Source organism: Parasteatoda tepidariorum, chromosome 6 (assembly GCF_982258835.1).
Source record: "Parasteatoda tepidariorum strain Cologne lab strain chromosome 6, Ptep-v5.0, whole genome shotgun sequence".
NCBI classification, from domain to species: domain Eukaryota; kingdom Metazoa; phylum Arthropoda; class Arachnida; order Araneae; family Theridiidae; genus Parasteatoda; species Parasteatoda tepidariorum.
In genome coordinates, this window is record NC_141760.1 from 64,996,382 (window position 1) to 65,014,467 (window position 18,086).

General features: G+C 28.9%; 1 protein-coding gene across 1 annotated transcript in view; it reads right to left on the bottom strand.

The window, feature by feature from the left end:
• The window catches only part of LOC107439547 (acetylcholine receptor subunit alpha-like 1), a 220,356-nt gene that overhangs the window by 60,672 nt on the left and 141,598 nt on the right, over positions 1–18,086 (bottom strand). The window contains exon 3 of the mRNA XM_016052181.4: positions 8,254–8,363. Coding sequence (XP_015907667.1) covers positions 8,254–8,363 — 110 coding nt within the window. The remainder of the gene's footprint in view (positions 1–8,253; positions 8,364–18,086) is intronic.

Consider the following 18,086-nt stretch of genomic DNA (forward strand, 5'->3'; position numbering starts at 1 on the left):
AAAAAAAGCTTTTTAAACATGAAATCTTAGAAAGCATGTTCTCAGAATATTTAATCTGTTACACAGTAAAAAATGGATACTCAAAATTCATACGATTTTCTTCTTTATAAAAGAAACCGATTCCTCTCGGGGAGAAGTTTCAAATTGAGGAAATTAGTACCATCATTATTTGTGGATGATTGTGGATTCATTTATTGATGCGAATTTCATCAGAAAAGCTAGTGTTTCGTTAGGGTTAATGTAGCATATACTGGTTAGAAACATTATATGCTGCCTTAACACTACAAGGAAACAACATAATTTTGGCAATAAAAACCAAAATATACAGTATTTAAACCACTCATTTGATAATTTTTCAGTTCACACGGTAATGGTTTACAGGAAATTCTAGTTTCGAAAATTATATTTCTTATTACCTCATATTTGGTAAAAATGCAAAACTAAAAAGTAAATTCAACGAAAAAAATTTTTTTACACCATGTTCTAAGGTACCATGATAAAATTAAAAAATATTATCACATTTACCAAATTTTATAACGTATCATAAAACCATATTTTATTGTTAATTTTACTAAAATCATTAACCGGAATCATTTACCGGAAATTCTAGTTTCTAAAATTATAGTTCTTATTACCTCATATTTAGTAAAAATACAAAACTAAAAAGTAAATTCAACGAAATAAATTTTTTTATGCCATGTTCTAAGGTAATAAAATTAATAAATATGATCACATTTACCAAATTTTATCATCTACCAATAAACCATATTTTATTGTTAATTTTACCAAAATCATTACCAAAGCGCAATGTAAAAAACTATCGAGTTTTTTGGTGTTCCCATAGAGCCAGAAACGCGTTGAATTTTACCATATTCTGGTACTTTTGACTATGATTGTTTTCTCAGTCTAATGCTTTAACACAGCTGATTAGAAAACACAACAAAAAATAAAAAGAATACCCGGATAAGACTAAAATTCGAACTGCTCGACAAGTAATTACACTAACCTTTATACCATCCCGCCACACGCTGGAACCGGCTCTGTCAGGACCGACAGAATGACAAAAAAGCTCTTCCCCAGGTCCGCATACTTCGAGAGTGTACGTACTAATACGAGATGTAATGTTTTTTGTTTTTTTCTTTTTAATGGTGGGCACTTGAGGATTGTCCCATTGGCCACAGGAATGCCAGAACTGCTACTCTTTTCTCGTTACCCAGTGGGCACCTGTGGCGAAGCCACGGCGGTGGAGCAGCGTCGCCCACGTCGCGCAACCACAAACTCGTTTATAGGGCTGGTCACATTGACACAAAGGAGAAAGGACATAGAACACAGAGAGAGAGAAAGAAACATCCATTTGCTGAGCGGGATTCGAACCCGCGGCTAAAGGCTCCGCAGTCAGACACGCTAACCACTCGGCCACCTGGTCGGCCGAGATGTAATGTGAGAGTATCGTATTGAAATCACATCCGTGTGATCTTGAGACACCAAAGTCAGAAAGGCTCGTTTTATATACGATGACGTGGGGTAAAAGAGAATCGCGTGATCACGTTTATGTGATCACGGCTCTGAAGAGTTAATAAAATAAAAAAAATGGTTGAAAATCTCTTAAAATTCAATGAGAAGACACATGAGTGAGGAAGCAATTTTGTCAAATATCTGAATTTTTACATTTCAATAAAAATCCCGAGGTCAAAAACAACGAAATGCAAATCAAAAATTTCTAAGTATGTGAGAGATGTTAATGAGAATTTTATTTCTAAGAGTGTAGCTTAAATATTCCGATAAATGAAATAAAAGATGAAAATTGTCAACACAACTAATATATTTTTTTTAACCCGGTAAAAAAATTAATAAGTCTTAAGTCTTAAAAATGTTAGATTTTAAATAGCAAACATAAAACTCAAATCAGCTGGATGAAAGTAAAAATATATTTACTTTTAAGAGATTTCTTCCCGAAGGCGTTCACTTAAATTTTCAGAAACATTTTGAGAAATGTTTATTTAACCTTATCGCCGAATAATCCTTTTCCATTTTCTTACATCGGTTAATTCTTCAATAAAGTAAATAAATGAAGCGAAAAATCAGAAAATAGAAGTAGTAATTTTTACAGAACTGAAAATTCAATTGTTTTTAAAAACATATTTATATTTTATGAGATATATTTTCTGTAGAATGTTTTGTATTTTCTATTTGGCGACTGAGCTTTAAGCTTATTTACATTTTCAGCATCACGGTGCAAAAGAGGGCTCATCAGCTAAATTGAGCCTTTGAACTAAAAAGCATTCAACCATGTACTTAACAAGGTAAGCGAAAATTTTGTTACGTTGAAATAAGCTGAGTTCAAAGATAAGATAAAGCGTTTCATAAATGGTCCATATTGGGCCATTAAATCGATAGTTTTAAGTACCAAAAAACAGATTTTACGGATAAAGAGAAAGGCTAAATATTTTGTTTTGCTGCTGACTCCATTCGATTTTAAAAGCCTGGAGTATTTTGAAAGATGCTGCGATAATTGCGTTATGTATTTGTTTTTATATTCTATTAAGCGCAATTTCAAAAGGGTTCTTTTCGTGAAATATATATTTAACATTTGTTTTATTAGGGGTATCATCTTTGAAACATCGAGGTAGAAATGTTCGTTCGAAGTATTTATTTTTAATAAAAGTAAGTCAAATTTAGTAAATTACTATCTTCGTTTGTTTGAAGATATGAATTTTGTCAAAATCACTGGGCTTAATTAAGCAAATCAATTAACACTATCAGTTAGAAAATAAAGTATAACATGATAACAAAAAAGAGTGAGTACTCTGTTACTGTCAGGCATCGAACCTGATCTGCAAGCAAACCTATTAACACTTGTGCAAAGCTTACACAAATTTTAAAAAACTGAGTTCAAAGATAAGATAGAACGTGTCATAAATGTTCAATATCAGGCCATTAAACTGTTAGTTTTAAGTACCAAAAACTAATATGCAGGAACAAATGCACTAACACTTACACAAAGCTAATGGCAAATTTGAGCTCAAACAGTTTGTCAAAGTTAGTAGCAGTACGGATCACTATCAGCAAGGCAATCAAAGCTATTGCTACTGTTGATTTTGCAAGACAGGCAGATGCACCTTCAGCAGTGTGATCAGAGACAATGACCAACCAGGACCAATGAATGGTGGCACGTCATCTTAACAGACGATATATGCATACAGAATATTGTATGCAAAACCAAGATTGCCACATCAGGGCTTGATGGCATCATGAAAAATGCGCGTTACCAACTTGCAATTGCCATCGTCAATCATTCATAATGATTAGATTGGGTGCTATTCGATGAGTGTGTGGATCACCTCTTATTTGAATTCTTTTCAATTTGAACTTTAACCATTACATATCAGATGTATTAAGACCCCTGGCTCTGTCCTATCTTCGATGCCTTTTTAACGCTGCTTTTAAGCAGCAAAATGCACGACTGCATTTTACTCGAACTGTTATATGCTTTCTTGATACAAAAGAAGTAAGAATTACCTTGGCCAGCACATTCTCCAGATAATTAAGCAATTAAGAAACATGTTGATAATGATTTCCGAGCAATTGACTCGTAACAAATCACTATTTACTTGTGTTAATGAACTGCTGCATAATTTTGAAGCTGTATTAGCAGGCATCTCCAAAAAATACGATAAAATATGGATCCTGAGCCAGACGAATAAATGATTTTATTTCGGCCAGAAATGACAACATCTGGTATCGATTTTTCTTAAATTTAATTGCTTGCACTTTCGAATATAATGCATGTGTTCAATAAATACCATTCTGCTATTTAAATTTTTTCCAGTCGCAGCAATTTCAATGGCGATCAGTAAATACAATCCTTTTGTAGTTTGAATATTTAAAAAAATAGAGATAAAGAAAAACTTTACAAGGTCAATAGTAAAAAATCCACAAATGTTTTTTTTAATTCAGTTTTTTACGCAATTACAATTATCTGAAGTGAAGTTGATTTGCCCATCTTTCATTAAAATATGAAATTGTGTGCTAGGAATTTTAATCTAATCGAACTTTAAATAAACAACTTAAATTTTTGAAGGAAACAAATGCTGTTTTCTGTAAACTACTATCAACACTATTAACTCTTTAAATTAAACGCTCTTTAAATTAAAGAATCTATAGTTTGAGTATATCACTGATCACTGTTTACATTAAATTCAATGCTTTGAAAAACACAACTTTTTACGTTGTGAAAATTAATTTATGCAAATCTTAATATCATAAAAGAGCTAGAATAGACCAATAGTGGGAAATATGAGAAAGTTTAAAAATTTTCACTGACTAGAAATAATTATAAATGCTTGTAAAATGTTTTCATAAATGAGTTAAAATCTTCTTTTAATGTATGTACGAAAACATTTAATTTACAAAGAAATCGCCTTAAATTTTAGACCAATTTTAAAAAGCTTGACTGAAAATTCAGCACGTTTGTAGCACAATTTAAATTTTCAATTGTTCATAATTCAAAAAGTTTTACTAAGAAAGACAGTATTCTTATTCGATTTGACATTACACTGCGTAGTAAGCTGAAGCTGTAATCTGACTCAAGACTAGATTTTTATAAAAATGTCTGGGATCTTCATTACTGGCATTATATAATTTTATCAAATAGCCAGTTATACATTTCGTTTCAATAATTGAAATGTTGACAATAAAAAATCTCCAAAATGATGAAATCGATACTAAATTCGGTTCTCCAGAAACTAAAAATATATGTTTACTAAGCACTATTCCAACTCTTATCCATGAATGAAAACTTTTCTTTGAAACTTCAAGAGAGACCTATAAAATTCAATTTTTTTTTATCTTTCGAAACCATTGACTCTATAATTTATAAATAAATAAATCTGGTTTTAAGCTTGTATTACATTTCATTTCAATGATTGAAATATTGATACTAAGAAAAATCCCCAAAATGACGAAATCAATCAAATAATATGTAAATTGAAAATAATCATCTAGAATTGATCCTAAATTCGGTTGCTAAGAAATTTTAGACTAAAGATAAATGTTCGTTAAGCACTATTCCAACTCTTATCCACGAATGGAAACTTTTCTTCGAAACTTTAAGAGAGACCCGTAAAGTTCAAAAAATATTTTTTTTTTATTCTTCGAAACCATATTCGAATTGATATTGCACTGTATAATTAAGTCACAGCTGCAATCTGACACGAAGCAGAAAAACTTGATCATGATTAAAGTTTTTGGTGCCCAGCTGGTTTGCAAATCGTAGTGCTCCAGGGCGGAAAGTTTGTGAACTGACTGCCTTGCATCGACGACTAAATCGAATTATGCCAAGTATTGGATGCATTCGCTTGGGGTTGACGGAAGTTTTTAGGGAAGGTTCTTTGAAGCATAAGCAAAACTTCTTTTTAAATTTACATCATAAGAATAAGAAGTAGATGGACAGGAATGAAGCATAAAAAAAAGTTATTCTTGAATAGCGTACCAATTCGATGATTGTAAGCAGTTACGGAAAGAGAAAGAAAAACATATTGCAAGAACGAAGAGCGTATTGAAGATATCGATTTTTTCACAAACAGTGTAAGGGGACTTTGAAAAAAAAAAACGGATAAAAAAAGGGAAATATTAAATAACTGAGACGTGAAAGAGAAAAAAAAGAAAAGTTCTTGAGCTGAAAAAGTTTCCCCAGCGCCGTTGTTTGCAGTGCTTAGCATTCGTTTTCAGAAATTTGAGGAATGTAAACAGTAGAATATCACTTTTTTGGGAGGTCTTTATTAGGAATATTTTCTTTTATTTTGATCGGTTTTTTCCCTACACTTCTTTTGGGAAAAGTTTAAAAATATGTTCGAAGAAAGCATACATTGAACTTTTCTGCGTTCATAACTTATTAACGATTCGAATTTTTATAACAATAGAAAAAATGATTTTAAAAAGATACATAATAAGTGTTGAGTTAAAGTTTTTTAAAAAATATCTAATTTACATAAAGATTTCTGAGGAAATGAAACAATATAAGAGGTTTTCATCATTAGAAAATAGTTTTTTTTTAATATTTATTTAACAGCAGTTTTGTCTGCTATCGAACAATAGTTTCCAGAAATGAGAAATCCTATTAATATATTATATGAATACTATATGTGTGTATTTCAAAACTATATTATAATATACACTCATATCACTATATTCATATCATATCACACTCATGTCATATCATAATATTCACTATATCATAATAATACTCTGTTATATTTTATAAATACATTCGATACTCTAAATTAAGCTTTAAAACGTAGGTAAAAAAACACAAATAATTAAAACAGGAAGCTTTTGAAAAGCAAAATACTGTTATCTGGATATTGATGACATGTCAGTTATATTTTTAAAATACTAGGAGACTCCAACCTAGTTCATCAAAACTTTCACTTTCATCATTGCATTTTTTTAAGTTGAATTTTTAAAAAAAAGCAGAGATCATTTCGTTAAAAAAATATATAATTATTAAAATTTTATGTAAGCATATTTCGTTATTATGTTAATCGAAACGAAATGAACGATTATCTGTAATTGAATCAACTGTAATCAGAAAAAAATTTAAACTTGAGAAAACAAAACTTGTGACAAAAAATGAAGAAATGAAAGAGAAGTAACTTTAGTCGTTCGTTAATGATGTATAAGTATAATTTTATGTAATTACATGAATTCTATTTGGATATGGTTTGTATATCTGTTGAGCTCCTTAATTCAGTGTTTTTTACATTTCTAAGAAACTATGTATAAATGATAAGATTTTATATCTACCAACACCAACATCTCTCACTCTCATATTTTTTTTGCTACTTTGTGACATTGACTAAAGTCTGATCACATAAAATCATTATCTCGAGGGAAATACATGTAACTTTTTTACGACAATGAATAAATAAACACTAAAGTAAAAATAGTGCGGAAAAAATTGAGAAAAAAAAACATTGCAATAACTTTCGAATAAATTGGAATTTCAACAAAAAAAATTAATAAATTACATTAAGTTCGCTAATAAAAATTGCACTTTCAGCACGTCAGATTTCAACTCTACGGTTGCAAGTCAGTGAACTGCAAAGCAGCCATGTAGGTAATTTTCCTAAATTTATATTTTTTAAGTCTATATTTTTTAAGTTGCAAATTTCAATAGTAATATTTGAAAGTAATTTTTTTCCATCGTGCTTTCATATATTTTTCTAGAAACCTTCGTAATTTCAAGTTAAGTCTTATAGATTTTCAGAAGTAATACCATGTGAAACATAAATATGACCACTCATAACATCATTTTACTTTGGAAACTGATGTAAATTGTAAAACATAGTGATAAAAAAGGTTGATTTGAGCAGTATATCCAAAGAATAAAGGGACGAATTTGTTCATCCCCCATAGTTATTTTCACGTAATAAAGGTCTCACAGTAACACACTGTTCCCTGTATATTGTTGAAGTCAAGTATCACTGGCAGCGGTCAGTGTGCGGGTGTGTGATCACTTTGATCGGGGGAAAAATCGTCTCTGCAAAGGATCAAAGTTGTGATGGAATGTCTTCGGATCATACGAATAACTCCAAGAAGAGAGAAGGCCACAGCAGCGATTACCAAGAAGTTTGATCTTTGAGTAATCAAAACGTAGTGATATCTTTTTAATTTTCATCCATTGCACGGCTTAGTAGCCCGAACGAAGAGATATCTTTCTTATTTTTCCTCCAGTGCGCAGTTGATGTTCATTTCGTTGGAATACTAAATTGACCAGTGTCGAGGCTTTCTCTCTTCAAGGAGGTGTTGATTATACTCAGGGAAGTTTCCAGACCATTGCCAGCAAGTAGCCCATTGTGTGGCTCTAGTGCACGTAAATAAAGTATTACCACTACAAGTTTTAAGGTCTGGCGTTATTTTGAGTAAGAATTATTCCTCATCGACTTACTAGCGTTGTCTGCTTTTGACTGTGTGAGCCTGTAACACATTTGTAACTGAAACTAGCTAACTTCAGCTTTGATAATTTCGCTATTGATAATTTCGCTCCACCAAAAATAAACAGGCTTAATAAAAACTTTTTCAGATACCTAATAGTTTTTTGTTTTTTTTTAACGGTAACTAAATATTATTCTGTTTAGAACAAAGCGTTTTCAATCAAAGCATTTAAAGTTAGGAGTTGCCTGAAATAACTTTCAAGTTGTTTTGTACTTACTTTAGAACTAACATATTAATTCAAATTTTTTATAGACTTACTTATTATAAAGCACAATGTCAGGTAACCAAATCTGCTCAGCAGGTACGTATAAATGTTGAACACCGCCATATTCATCTGGATCCCATTTCAATTTGTGATCAAACCATTCCTGAAAATAATTAAAAAGAAAACAAAAATTAAAAACAGTACAGTATTTTACATTAGACTACATCCAATTTAGCCATATGAACATCTGCAACTGTTAAATATCTTTAAAAGATTGATTTTTTTCAAATTCTGAACTTGTTTTTATGCTGATTTTTTTTCATTTTCCTAAAATATTTATGGGGGGGGGGGAATTTTGAAATTTCTAATTACTAAAGGGGACATGCATCCAGTTTTTAACACAATATGATCTAATAAAGCCCTTAAAATACTTTAAACAGTTACAGTTTTTAAAGTTCCTTTTATCACAAAATAAACGTGAATCTAGAATTTGAATATACTCTGTTATTAGGCAACAAGCGTCATAAATACAGTTTAGATAATATACAAAATGACTTTCAAAATTAAAACTTCTTTACTGAAAAATAATGCTTTTAATTCGGTTTGTTTCAAATTTGTGTGTGTGAGTTCTATATTGAAGAGGACTTTTTAACAAACTAAGTTTGCTTTGCTTCGAAAATGAAAAATACTATTTTTCATCAAAACATCATTTCTTTTTTAACCTCCTTCTCTTTTTGCCTTGCGTTTTAGCTTTAAGAAATTCAAATCATTTTCTAAAGTTTTATTGAAAAATTCCATTGAAGGAGAGTTTGAAATTCTCTAAAGAGTAACATATTTGCTTCGGCAGTTTTCTTTTCGAAAATTTCTTTTAATGTTGTTTATCTATTTTGCTCGGCCCTCATTTTTATTTTCTCGTCAGGAAGCTACTCGAATTTTTAAGATATTCTGTAAATAAGAACACGGTTCGGCGGAAAATTTAATGAACTACGTCATCTCGCTGTCGCTGGAAATTTAGCTTTTTCTTTAATCAACTTCGATACTCATTACAGAGAAGGGGAAAGAAGAGATTTCCCTACGCTCCAGAAATGAAGACCACCACCGATCTGAGCTATAAGCTGAGCGATAAAAAAAAGAAAGAAAAAAGAAGTACTATAACTTCAACCAACAGACTTAAGAAAGTAAAGTCGTAGTTCCAGGAACAAAAGAACTGAAAAAAATAAACGGCAGACGAGAACTTTAATTAAGGCTGTAACAGCTGCTAGTTTGTTAGCATTGATAATGATGTTCCTCTTTAGGTTGGCATGACAGTTATCACTGCTCGTTTCTGATTATTATTCTCGGGACTAATTACTGCTTTTATCTTATTCAGTTCAGCTTTGAAAAATGTAAAAGCAATATGTTTCGATTTGTTGGCAGAAATTTATCGACCATATTTGAATTCCTGCATTAATGAGAACATTTCTTTTGGTCTTTAATTTTTTCCCCATTTTTTTTCAGGACGTTAAGTTAGTCGAAAGTTAAATAATTAAAAAATAAATGCAAATTTTCAGAATTATATTCATTAAAGTTTAATGAAAGAAGGAGTAAAGATCGCTTTTTTTTTTCTTTTTTAAAAGGAAAGAAGTGCATCTAATTTATTTAACAGTTCTAGAAATTAAATTCAGTCAAACTAGTTTCTAGAGGCAAAAACAGTAATAATTAAAAAGCGTTAGAAAAGAGTTAAGATGTAGGAGTTAATTATGTTTATTTAAGAACTAAAAAATTTTTTTATTAACTTTGTTAGAAGTTTAAGGTTTTACAAAAGAAATAATCTTAAATAAGGCATAATTAATATTAAATATTTGCACTGTACTAGATTTAATATTCATGTTATGAATAAATGTCTTTTGTAATCAGTGCTGTGCATATTAATTAAGAAATTGTTTACAAAAACATGTAACTAATATTTCCTTCACAGCATGTAACTAATATTTCCTTCTTAAGCAATAATTATAAAAACATAAGTTATAATGCAAATATATTAGAACAAAAATAATTTCTCCATCAAGAATTACTTCTTAATGCATCGAAGATAAAAATATTCAGCCCATAGCAGTAATTAAAACAGCTGTCAGCAGCTTTTTCAAAATAAAACCTAACTATTTTAAAATTCTCGTCCAATAACCAAGTTAAATTATATCTATAATAATATAATGAAAAGTTTGCGTGTCTGTCTATCTTTTCATTTATACTAGAATTCTAAAATCTGAACAGTGGGTGAAAAAAAAGCAATTTTTACTCCCAACCCTAAAAATCGTTTAAAAATTTAAGCCTTAATTAAATCAAGCCTAAATCAAGCCTTAATTCAATTAAATCTTACAGGATCGTATTTGCGCCATCGATATTAATAAAGCTGAAGACATTTCTATTTCTTTTGTAATATTTTAAACATAGCATCAATGATGTTTGCTTTCTTAAAACTCTCATTAATTAAAAAATGAATTTATTGCATGTTCTTAAATATTTGGCTATTTTTTATTCCTTATGTCAGATAAATTCAATGATCAAACTGAATGTGGTTGCATAGAAGGACACAACACTAAATTAATATTTCTTAAATAATCTGAAACCTACGTGTTTATTTTTTTAAAAATGATAATGCTTTTAAAATGCATTTTTCTATAAAACTAAATTATTTAAGACCAATTGGTATTTGAAATTGAAAAAAAGGTAAGTTTCGTACGGAAAAGCAAAATGAATGGAAGAATAGTACAAAACCGTTTAGGGGAACGATAAAAAATCACCATACTATTATTAAAGACAATCATGCTCGATTAATTTTGGTAAAAGATACTAATTGGAGTAAAAAAATTAGTTAGTTATGTACTAAAGAGCAAAATTAACCGCTTACATTACAATGTTCCGAAAATGAAACCTGTATTAAAAAATTGAATTTAATGAGCAATTAACGTTCAAATAATATTATTTTTCATGCATTTGAAATGTACTTAATGAAATATAAATATATATATATATATATATATATATATATATATATATATATATATATATTATATATATATTATATATATATATATATATATATATATATATATATTTCCCCATAACCATTGAATTTATAATTTGTAAAGTTTATCATGCTCGTAATATAACATACCAAATATCTAAATTTAGTACTACGACTACAATACTTACAAGCTTTTAAACGGATAATATCACCCTCTGTTTGGCATCAGATTCGAAATTTTATTTTAAAATCGAAATGTAAGTTTAAAACCTGATGTTCCATTTTAGGAACATAGGAGTTTCAAGGGTTCTATTTTTAGATTTCCAGTTATGCAGTGGGTTATGCTGTTGCATTTCATTCGGTTGGTATTGTGACACTCATTCAAGATAAATAATGATGTTTGCATAGAAAATATATTTTTTAACTATTTGTAATAAAGTAACTTCAAATTATACACTTTTTTATTGAAATGCATATTTTCCTTCCATTATAAGAGAATGTATTGAAACCTTTCTTTTCCTTTCAGAATTCCATATTATAAACTCAACATTTGTACCAGCACAGTATAGAATGACAAGGAAAGGAAGCATCTTCATTTAATAATATGTGCATTAAATTCATTATAGAAAATTCGTAATATTGCGATTTTTTCCATTGATAATTATTAATGTTCTCTGAGGGAAAAGGGTGTACACCAATAGATGTTCAGAAAACAGGATTGACTACAGTCAAATAGACATCAATAGATTTGTTAAATAGACATCAACTTGATTGTTAATAATTTTTTTAAACTTTTAGTTATTCCGCAGTCAGTTCTAAAATATATCGGAATTGTGGAAAAATTTATTTAGAATCTTACTAGAACATTAAGAATATCCAAATTGTACTAAACCCTGCCAAAAAAAAAAAAAAAAAAAAGAAAAGAAAAAAAAAAGATGAAAATTAGAGCCACATCATATCTTTAAAACATCTAAAAACCATCTTTTGATGAAAAATAAAATCCTCATTAAATTCAGTGAAAATAAAATCATTGTCTTAATTAAATAAGCAAAATTCTTTGCTTATAACTAATATATCTTCCGAATATATAAGTATTTCTGTGTCTTTCCTCCACATTAATTAATAATTAGTTAGTCTGCCTTTTATCATTTTTCACTTGTTACACATTATTAAAAACGCCCATCGATATGACAGCATTAAAATTACTTTCTAATTGCTAAATTACTCATACTAGGTGAAACAAAAATAAAATTTTACTCCGAAACCTGCATCCGCAAAAACAACACTGATTTAATAAAATTGGATACATTTAGGTAGTAGCTCTTTCCTAACACTTTATTTTGATTAAAACTGGCAAGATGGTGGTGATATATTCCAGAATTAATTATATTCTCGAAGCACCATTGTTTGCAAGTTTTGCTTCACGAGTAAAAATTTATACCCTGGCATTAGAAATTTGCTTGAAGTTTATTTTTCTTTTTCAGCCCTCCTAGTTCTTAGGCTATCAAATTAAACATGGCCCGCCTGTCTTCGCTTAAAAGCATAATTATAAGATTCGTTGCGTCTAATTAATTATTTACCTCATTATGTTATTACTTTATCGATCGCCTTCAGCTCATTTTTTGTTCTTCTAACTTCGATACAATAAAGGTTTCGGAATTGTAACAGAACGATGGAATTATATTTCCATTAAGAGCACTGATGTTATTTCTGTTTAAAAATAAAGAAATGTACTATTTTAACAGCCAACTTTACAGCAAAATTTCGAATTTTAGAACTTTATTAATTCCCTCTGCCCAAATAATTGTGCCTATTTCCATGCTCTAATAAGTATGTAAGTCAATGATATGTATGATAAGCCCACCGTATTATATTACTTTTATTCGTTAAATCTCTAATAATTTACTATTGATTGTTTTCAGCTCAATTTTAGATCTTCAATCTTAGTATAAAAATTTGTGAATTGTAAAAAACGATTGGATTAAATTTCCGTATTATATTACTTTTATTCGTTAAATCTCTAATAATTTACTACTGATTGTTTTCAGCTCAATTTTTGATCTTCAATCTTAGTATAAAAATTTGTGAATTGTAAATGAACAATTGGATTAAATTTCAGTATTATATTATTTTTATTCGTTAAATCTCTAATAATTTACCATTGATTGTTTTCAGCTCAATATTTGATCTTCAATCTTTGTATAAAAATTTGTGAATTGTAAATGAACAATTGGATTAAATTTCAGTATTATATTACTTTTATTCGTTAAATCTCTAATAATTTACCATTGATTGTTTTCAGCTAAATTTTTGAACTTCAATCTTAGTATAAAAATTTGTGAATTGTAAAAGAATGATTGGATTAAATTTCCATTAACACTATCTTTCATCATTGATGCTATTTCTATTTTCGTTTTTTTTAAAAAAAATGCCTTACCATCTTACATTTAATTTCAGACAAGAAATGTTCCGAACTTTACAAATTCCATTTCTGAGAAGAAAAAAAAAGTTTTCTACTACTATCCATACCGGTACGTGCACTTAAGAAAAGCTTTCTTTCATAAAGTGAGCTTATACTATTTTTCGATCATTTTGTATTTGTATAATATAGCTTTTCGTAGCGGGTGTTCAAAAAAGGATTATTTGGTAAAACTAAGAAAAATGAAAGGATATCGAAATGTATTATTTACCACAGTCTATTTAGGAAACTAAAAACTTTATATTAGCCACCATATTCAGCTACAACATTTTACAATTTATTGACGAAAATAACAAGCAAATATTATAGTTAGAATAGTCTGCCAACTTAAAAAAACATCGTTTTAAATTTTTTTTTCTTCCAATTAGTAACTAATCTGTGAAAAAGCTTTTTTAACTTGAATTATGAAACTCGGTGAAACTTGAATCAGTTCCATTAACAAAACATACCGTACCTTTCTACCTTTTTCTCTAACTGAATTTTTAAATCGTCGGTAATTATTGGGATCAAAGTACCCTTAAATTTTCTTCATTAAATAACTGTTTGAAAAAAAAATTACGATGAAAATTAGAAGGAAGATATCTATGATAGATATCTATTTTACAATGAAGATATCTTCGTTGTAAAAATTACGGTTTCCAATCATATGTAATTTCTATGTTAGGTTTCCACACATGAATTTCTTCAATGCATTTTTCATTTAAAAGAATTGGTTTCCTAGAAATATTCTCATTTTCAAATATTTATTCCCATGAAATATTTTTATTTCCAAACATTTATTTTTGTGAACTATTTTTACTTCTTCATCTTTGATGTGATTCAACTGTCCCTTACACTATTGTATACAGCCCGAAAAATATTTCTAAAGGGTATTTTGAAGTTTTTCTAGTTGAAAATAAAAAATCGATTTCATTTTTCTATTTCCTGATTGTCATATGACTTTATTGTACAAATAAATGAGAATTCAATATGACTTTTAAAATACGAATTTGTATCAGTTTATTTTGAGGCACTTTCTTTCGAAACAGTATTTTTAAATAGAAAAAGGGGAAAGAAATTCTCATTTCTTTTCGGGATAGCAACAAAGAATTAAAATATCAAGCGTGTGAGCTGTCATAAGCATGAAATCGTAAACGTGCATGATTGCAAATTTATGAATGAATATTCTTTTCTGGTTTGTAGAACTGAAAGCAGAAATAAAATGAGTTATAAATTGGAAAGAATTGCAAGTTTAAAAGCGAATAGTTCATATCATACAAAGGATTATTAGATAAGTTATGTTTTCAATATAGTTATATAAGTTATGTTACAAAGATTGCATAGGAATCTTTGGGGGTTGGATAGCGTCAGTGAACAGTGGGCATACCCCACTAGAACAATTTATAATAATAATTTTTCTAAAATATAGCCCAATTTTCCAACATACTTTGTTGCATTGCATCGTGAGAGTAGAATAATCTATGCAAACATTAAAATAAATACATAAATAAAATTAACCGTTCCATCTTTTTACATGCACTTACCTACTGTTAAATTGAAAAAGATTTTTTGCATACCATGACATTTATTTTAAAATTGCACAATTCTTAATTTAATAAGAACGTCGATCATAGAGCTAATCAAGTTCTACGGTGATCTTTTGTCTGCTTATTTTGCTTTAAGAATTAAATAGACAAGTCTCTAATAAAAAATAAAAAAACAATAAAAAACATATAATTTGAAAAACAGAGGCAATTAATCAAACGCAGAAATTGTAAGAGATTGCAGGATTATTCAGTAAAAAAAATAGATCTTTTTATTAAAATAAATAAATGAAACAAGACCATACACTACGTCAGTCGAAAGTTTTCTAGAAAACAATGCATTTCAACAATAGATTTCCGTTTTTCAGGCTTTGCTCTTGAATTATGCGATGTCCTAGTGTGACTATTGTTGATAAATCACTTCCATTCTAGGATATTTTGGAAATGGGGGGAAAAAAAGAAAAGAACTCTTAACACATACCCAGATTTCGATTTATTAGGGAACAAACAACCTAATAGACTTTCAATTTTATAAAGATAGAGGTAAACGATAATATTTATAAATTAATGAGCCGTAAGAGAATTTTTGGGAGATTTTTCTAGCTAATTTTACATGGCTCTTTATATTTAACTTCATTTTACAATACTTTTAGAAAATCAGAACACATATAGAACAAGGAAATTTTCAAGGAAAACAATGATGAATGCGAAGCAATTATGGGGGTTGGTGAGCGGAGCCTCCTGGTCTTATTAAAAAAGTTTTTTCCTTCATTATAATTTATTTTAATTATAAGAAAACCAAAGTTAAGGCAAAAGAGTTTCGACCCGCCCTACATTAGGGCATGCGAGGGGAATCCGACTCGCCAAAGTTTAAAAAAAATTGCATTGATCAGCTTGAAATTAAAACGATCAAACTTCTCATTTAAAATTTAAGGCTGTCAACTTTCTACGCTTTTCGTAAAAATTTATTGAAGTTGTAGCTATGTTTTTGCTTTAATGTAATATTTTTTTATTCATTTAAACTAATTTTTCACACCATTACTTATAAATGATTTAAAAACCCATATGCAAGGCCACTTTGTTGTACCTCTTTCATGGTAAAGCTTTTAAAATATTCACAAAATTACAAAAAATTCTGAAAGTTTTGGTTTTTAAATGTCTACCGTTCTATAAAATATTTTGCAAAAAGCGTAATAGTTGGCAGGCTTATGCAATACATAATTGTAAAATTTGGTAAACAAAATAGTTAATATCTATATTACATTCAACAAGTTCTCTTTTCACTATGATATAAATTATATTCCCATTTAAAGGTCGAAACATGATAAACATACAGACTAATATGCTTAGAATCACACCGTAATAAAAATTCTATTTATGAGTTCTAAGCTACTTTCGGTTTGGTTTCTATTTAGTAAAAACAATATCACAATATATAAAGTTATATATTGATAAAAGAAAGAGGTTTCTTTAATATAACAATAATTTTCTCAGTGTATTAAAAAATCGTAAGAGCCACCAACGTTTCAAGTGTTCAACTTAACGTTACATTTTGTTTTGCTGCGCAAAAATTAAGACTTGGGGAAGGAGAAAAATCCTTACTACCTTACAATCAACTCTTAATTAAAAAACATTATTTTTAATTCGCTATAATTAATTCTCATCGAGAAAACGGAGTTCCAAGAGCACAACAAACATTCAGATTAATATGCTTGAAATAACACAATAATTAAATTAAGTCCCCTTTATGAGTCATAAGCTATTTGGTTTAGTTCATTATTTATAAATAAGAGGTTACAACATATAAATCTAAAAGTAGGTAAAAGAAAGAATTCTTTTCTACCTAATAATCAACTTTTAATTAAAAAAAAAGTTCTTATTTTATTCATTATAATTAATTCCCATCAAAAAGATGAAATTCTAAAAGCATGACAAAACATTGCTTGAAATTAAGCAATAATTAAATAAAATCTTATTTCAAGGCTTGAGTTCTTTGGCTTAGTGCCAGTTTAGAAAATAATAAGGAATTAAAATTTATAAAGGTAAAAGTTAAAAAACGATCTAAGTTAAAGGTAGAGTTCTTTTCCTTGCCATATTATCTACCTTTTTTTTGTTCTTATTATAATTTGCTATAAACCCAAATTCTTTCATAAAAAAGTTCATATAATTAACGCAATCGTTTTTTCTTCTTTTTTTTTTTGTATAAGATAAATAGCATTGAGAACAGTAAATAGAAATCAGCTTTAATTGAAAGCAAGCTGATTCGGAGTTGCAGAGGTGTATGCTTCAAAGCTAAATATCTTTTAATTTCTGTACACTCGAGCACATTTAATAAGATGAAAGAAATTCAACTCTCCAGAAATAAAGTAATCATGATAATCACTCATGCGATGCAAAGTTTAATTAACGCTTGAGAAAAGTTTAACATCAAGCTTAAAAAGGGATTTTTGGGTCTCCTAGGCGGCGAACACACTCGACATAATTATTCATTTCTGAAATGCAGTGTTAAAGTTTTAAGGGGTGCCTGGATTTCATATTGCCATGTGTGAAAAATAACTCTCCTCATAAATTGCCTCGATTTCGGAAGAAAATGTATTTTATTTCTTGTTCCTCTTCTCTCTAAAAAAACGAAAGAGATTTACATAAAATAAAATTAGGCTAGTTGTTTTAATGACACTTATTTCGAACTATAAAAGATACTTAAGATATAATGAAATACAATCTCGTGTTTAACGAATTATTTACTAAGCAATTACAGGAGATCGATGAAGATTTCAACTAAAGCTCGCTCGATATTTCTCTTTTTTAGAGAGCCTTTAGATTTTATTGATTTAAAACACACATTTACTAATTACAAAATTTAAAAAAAAAAAATTC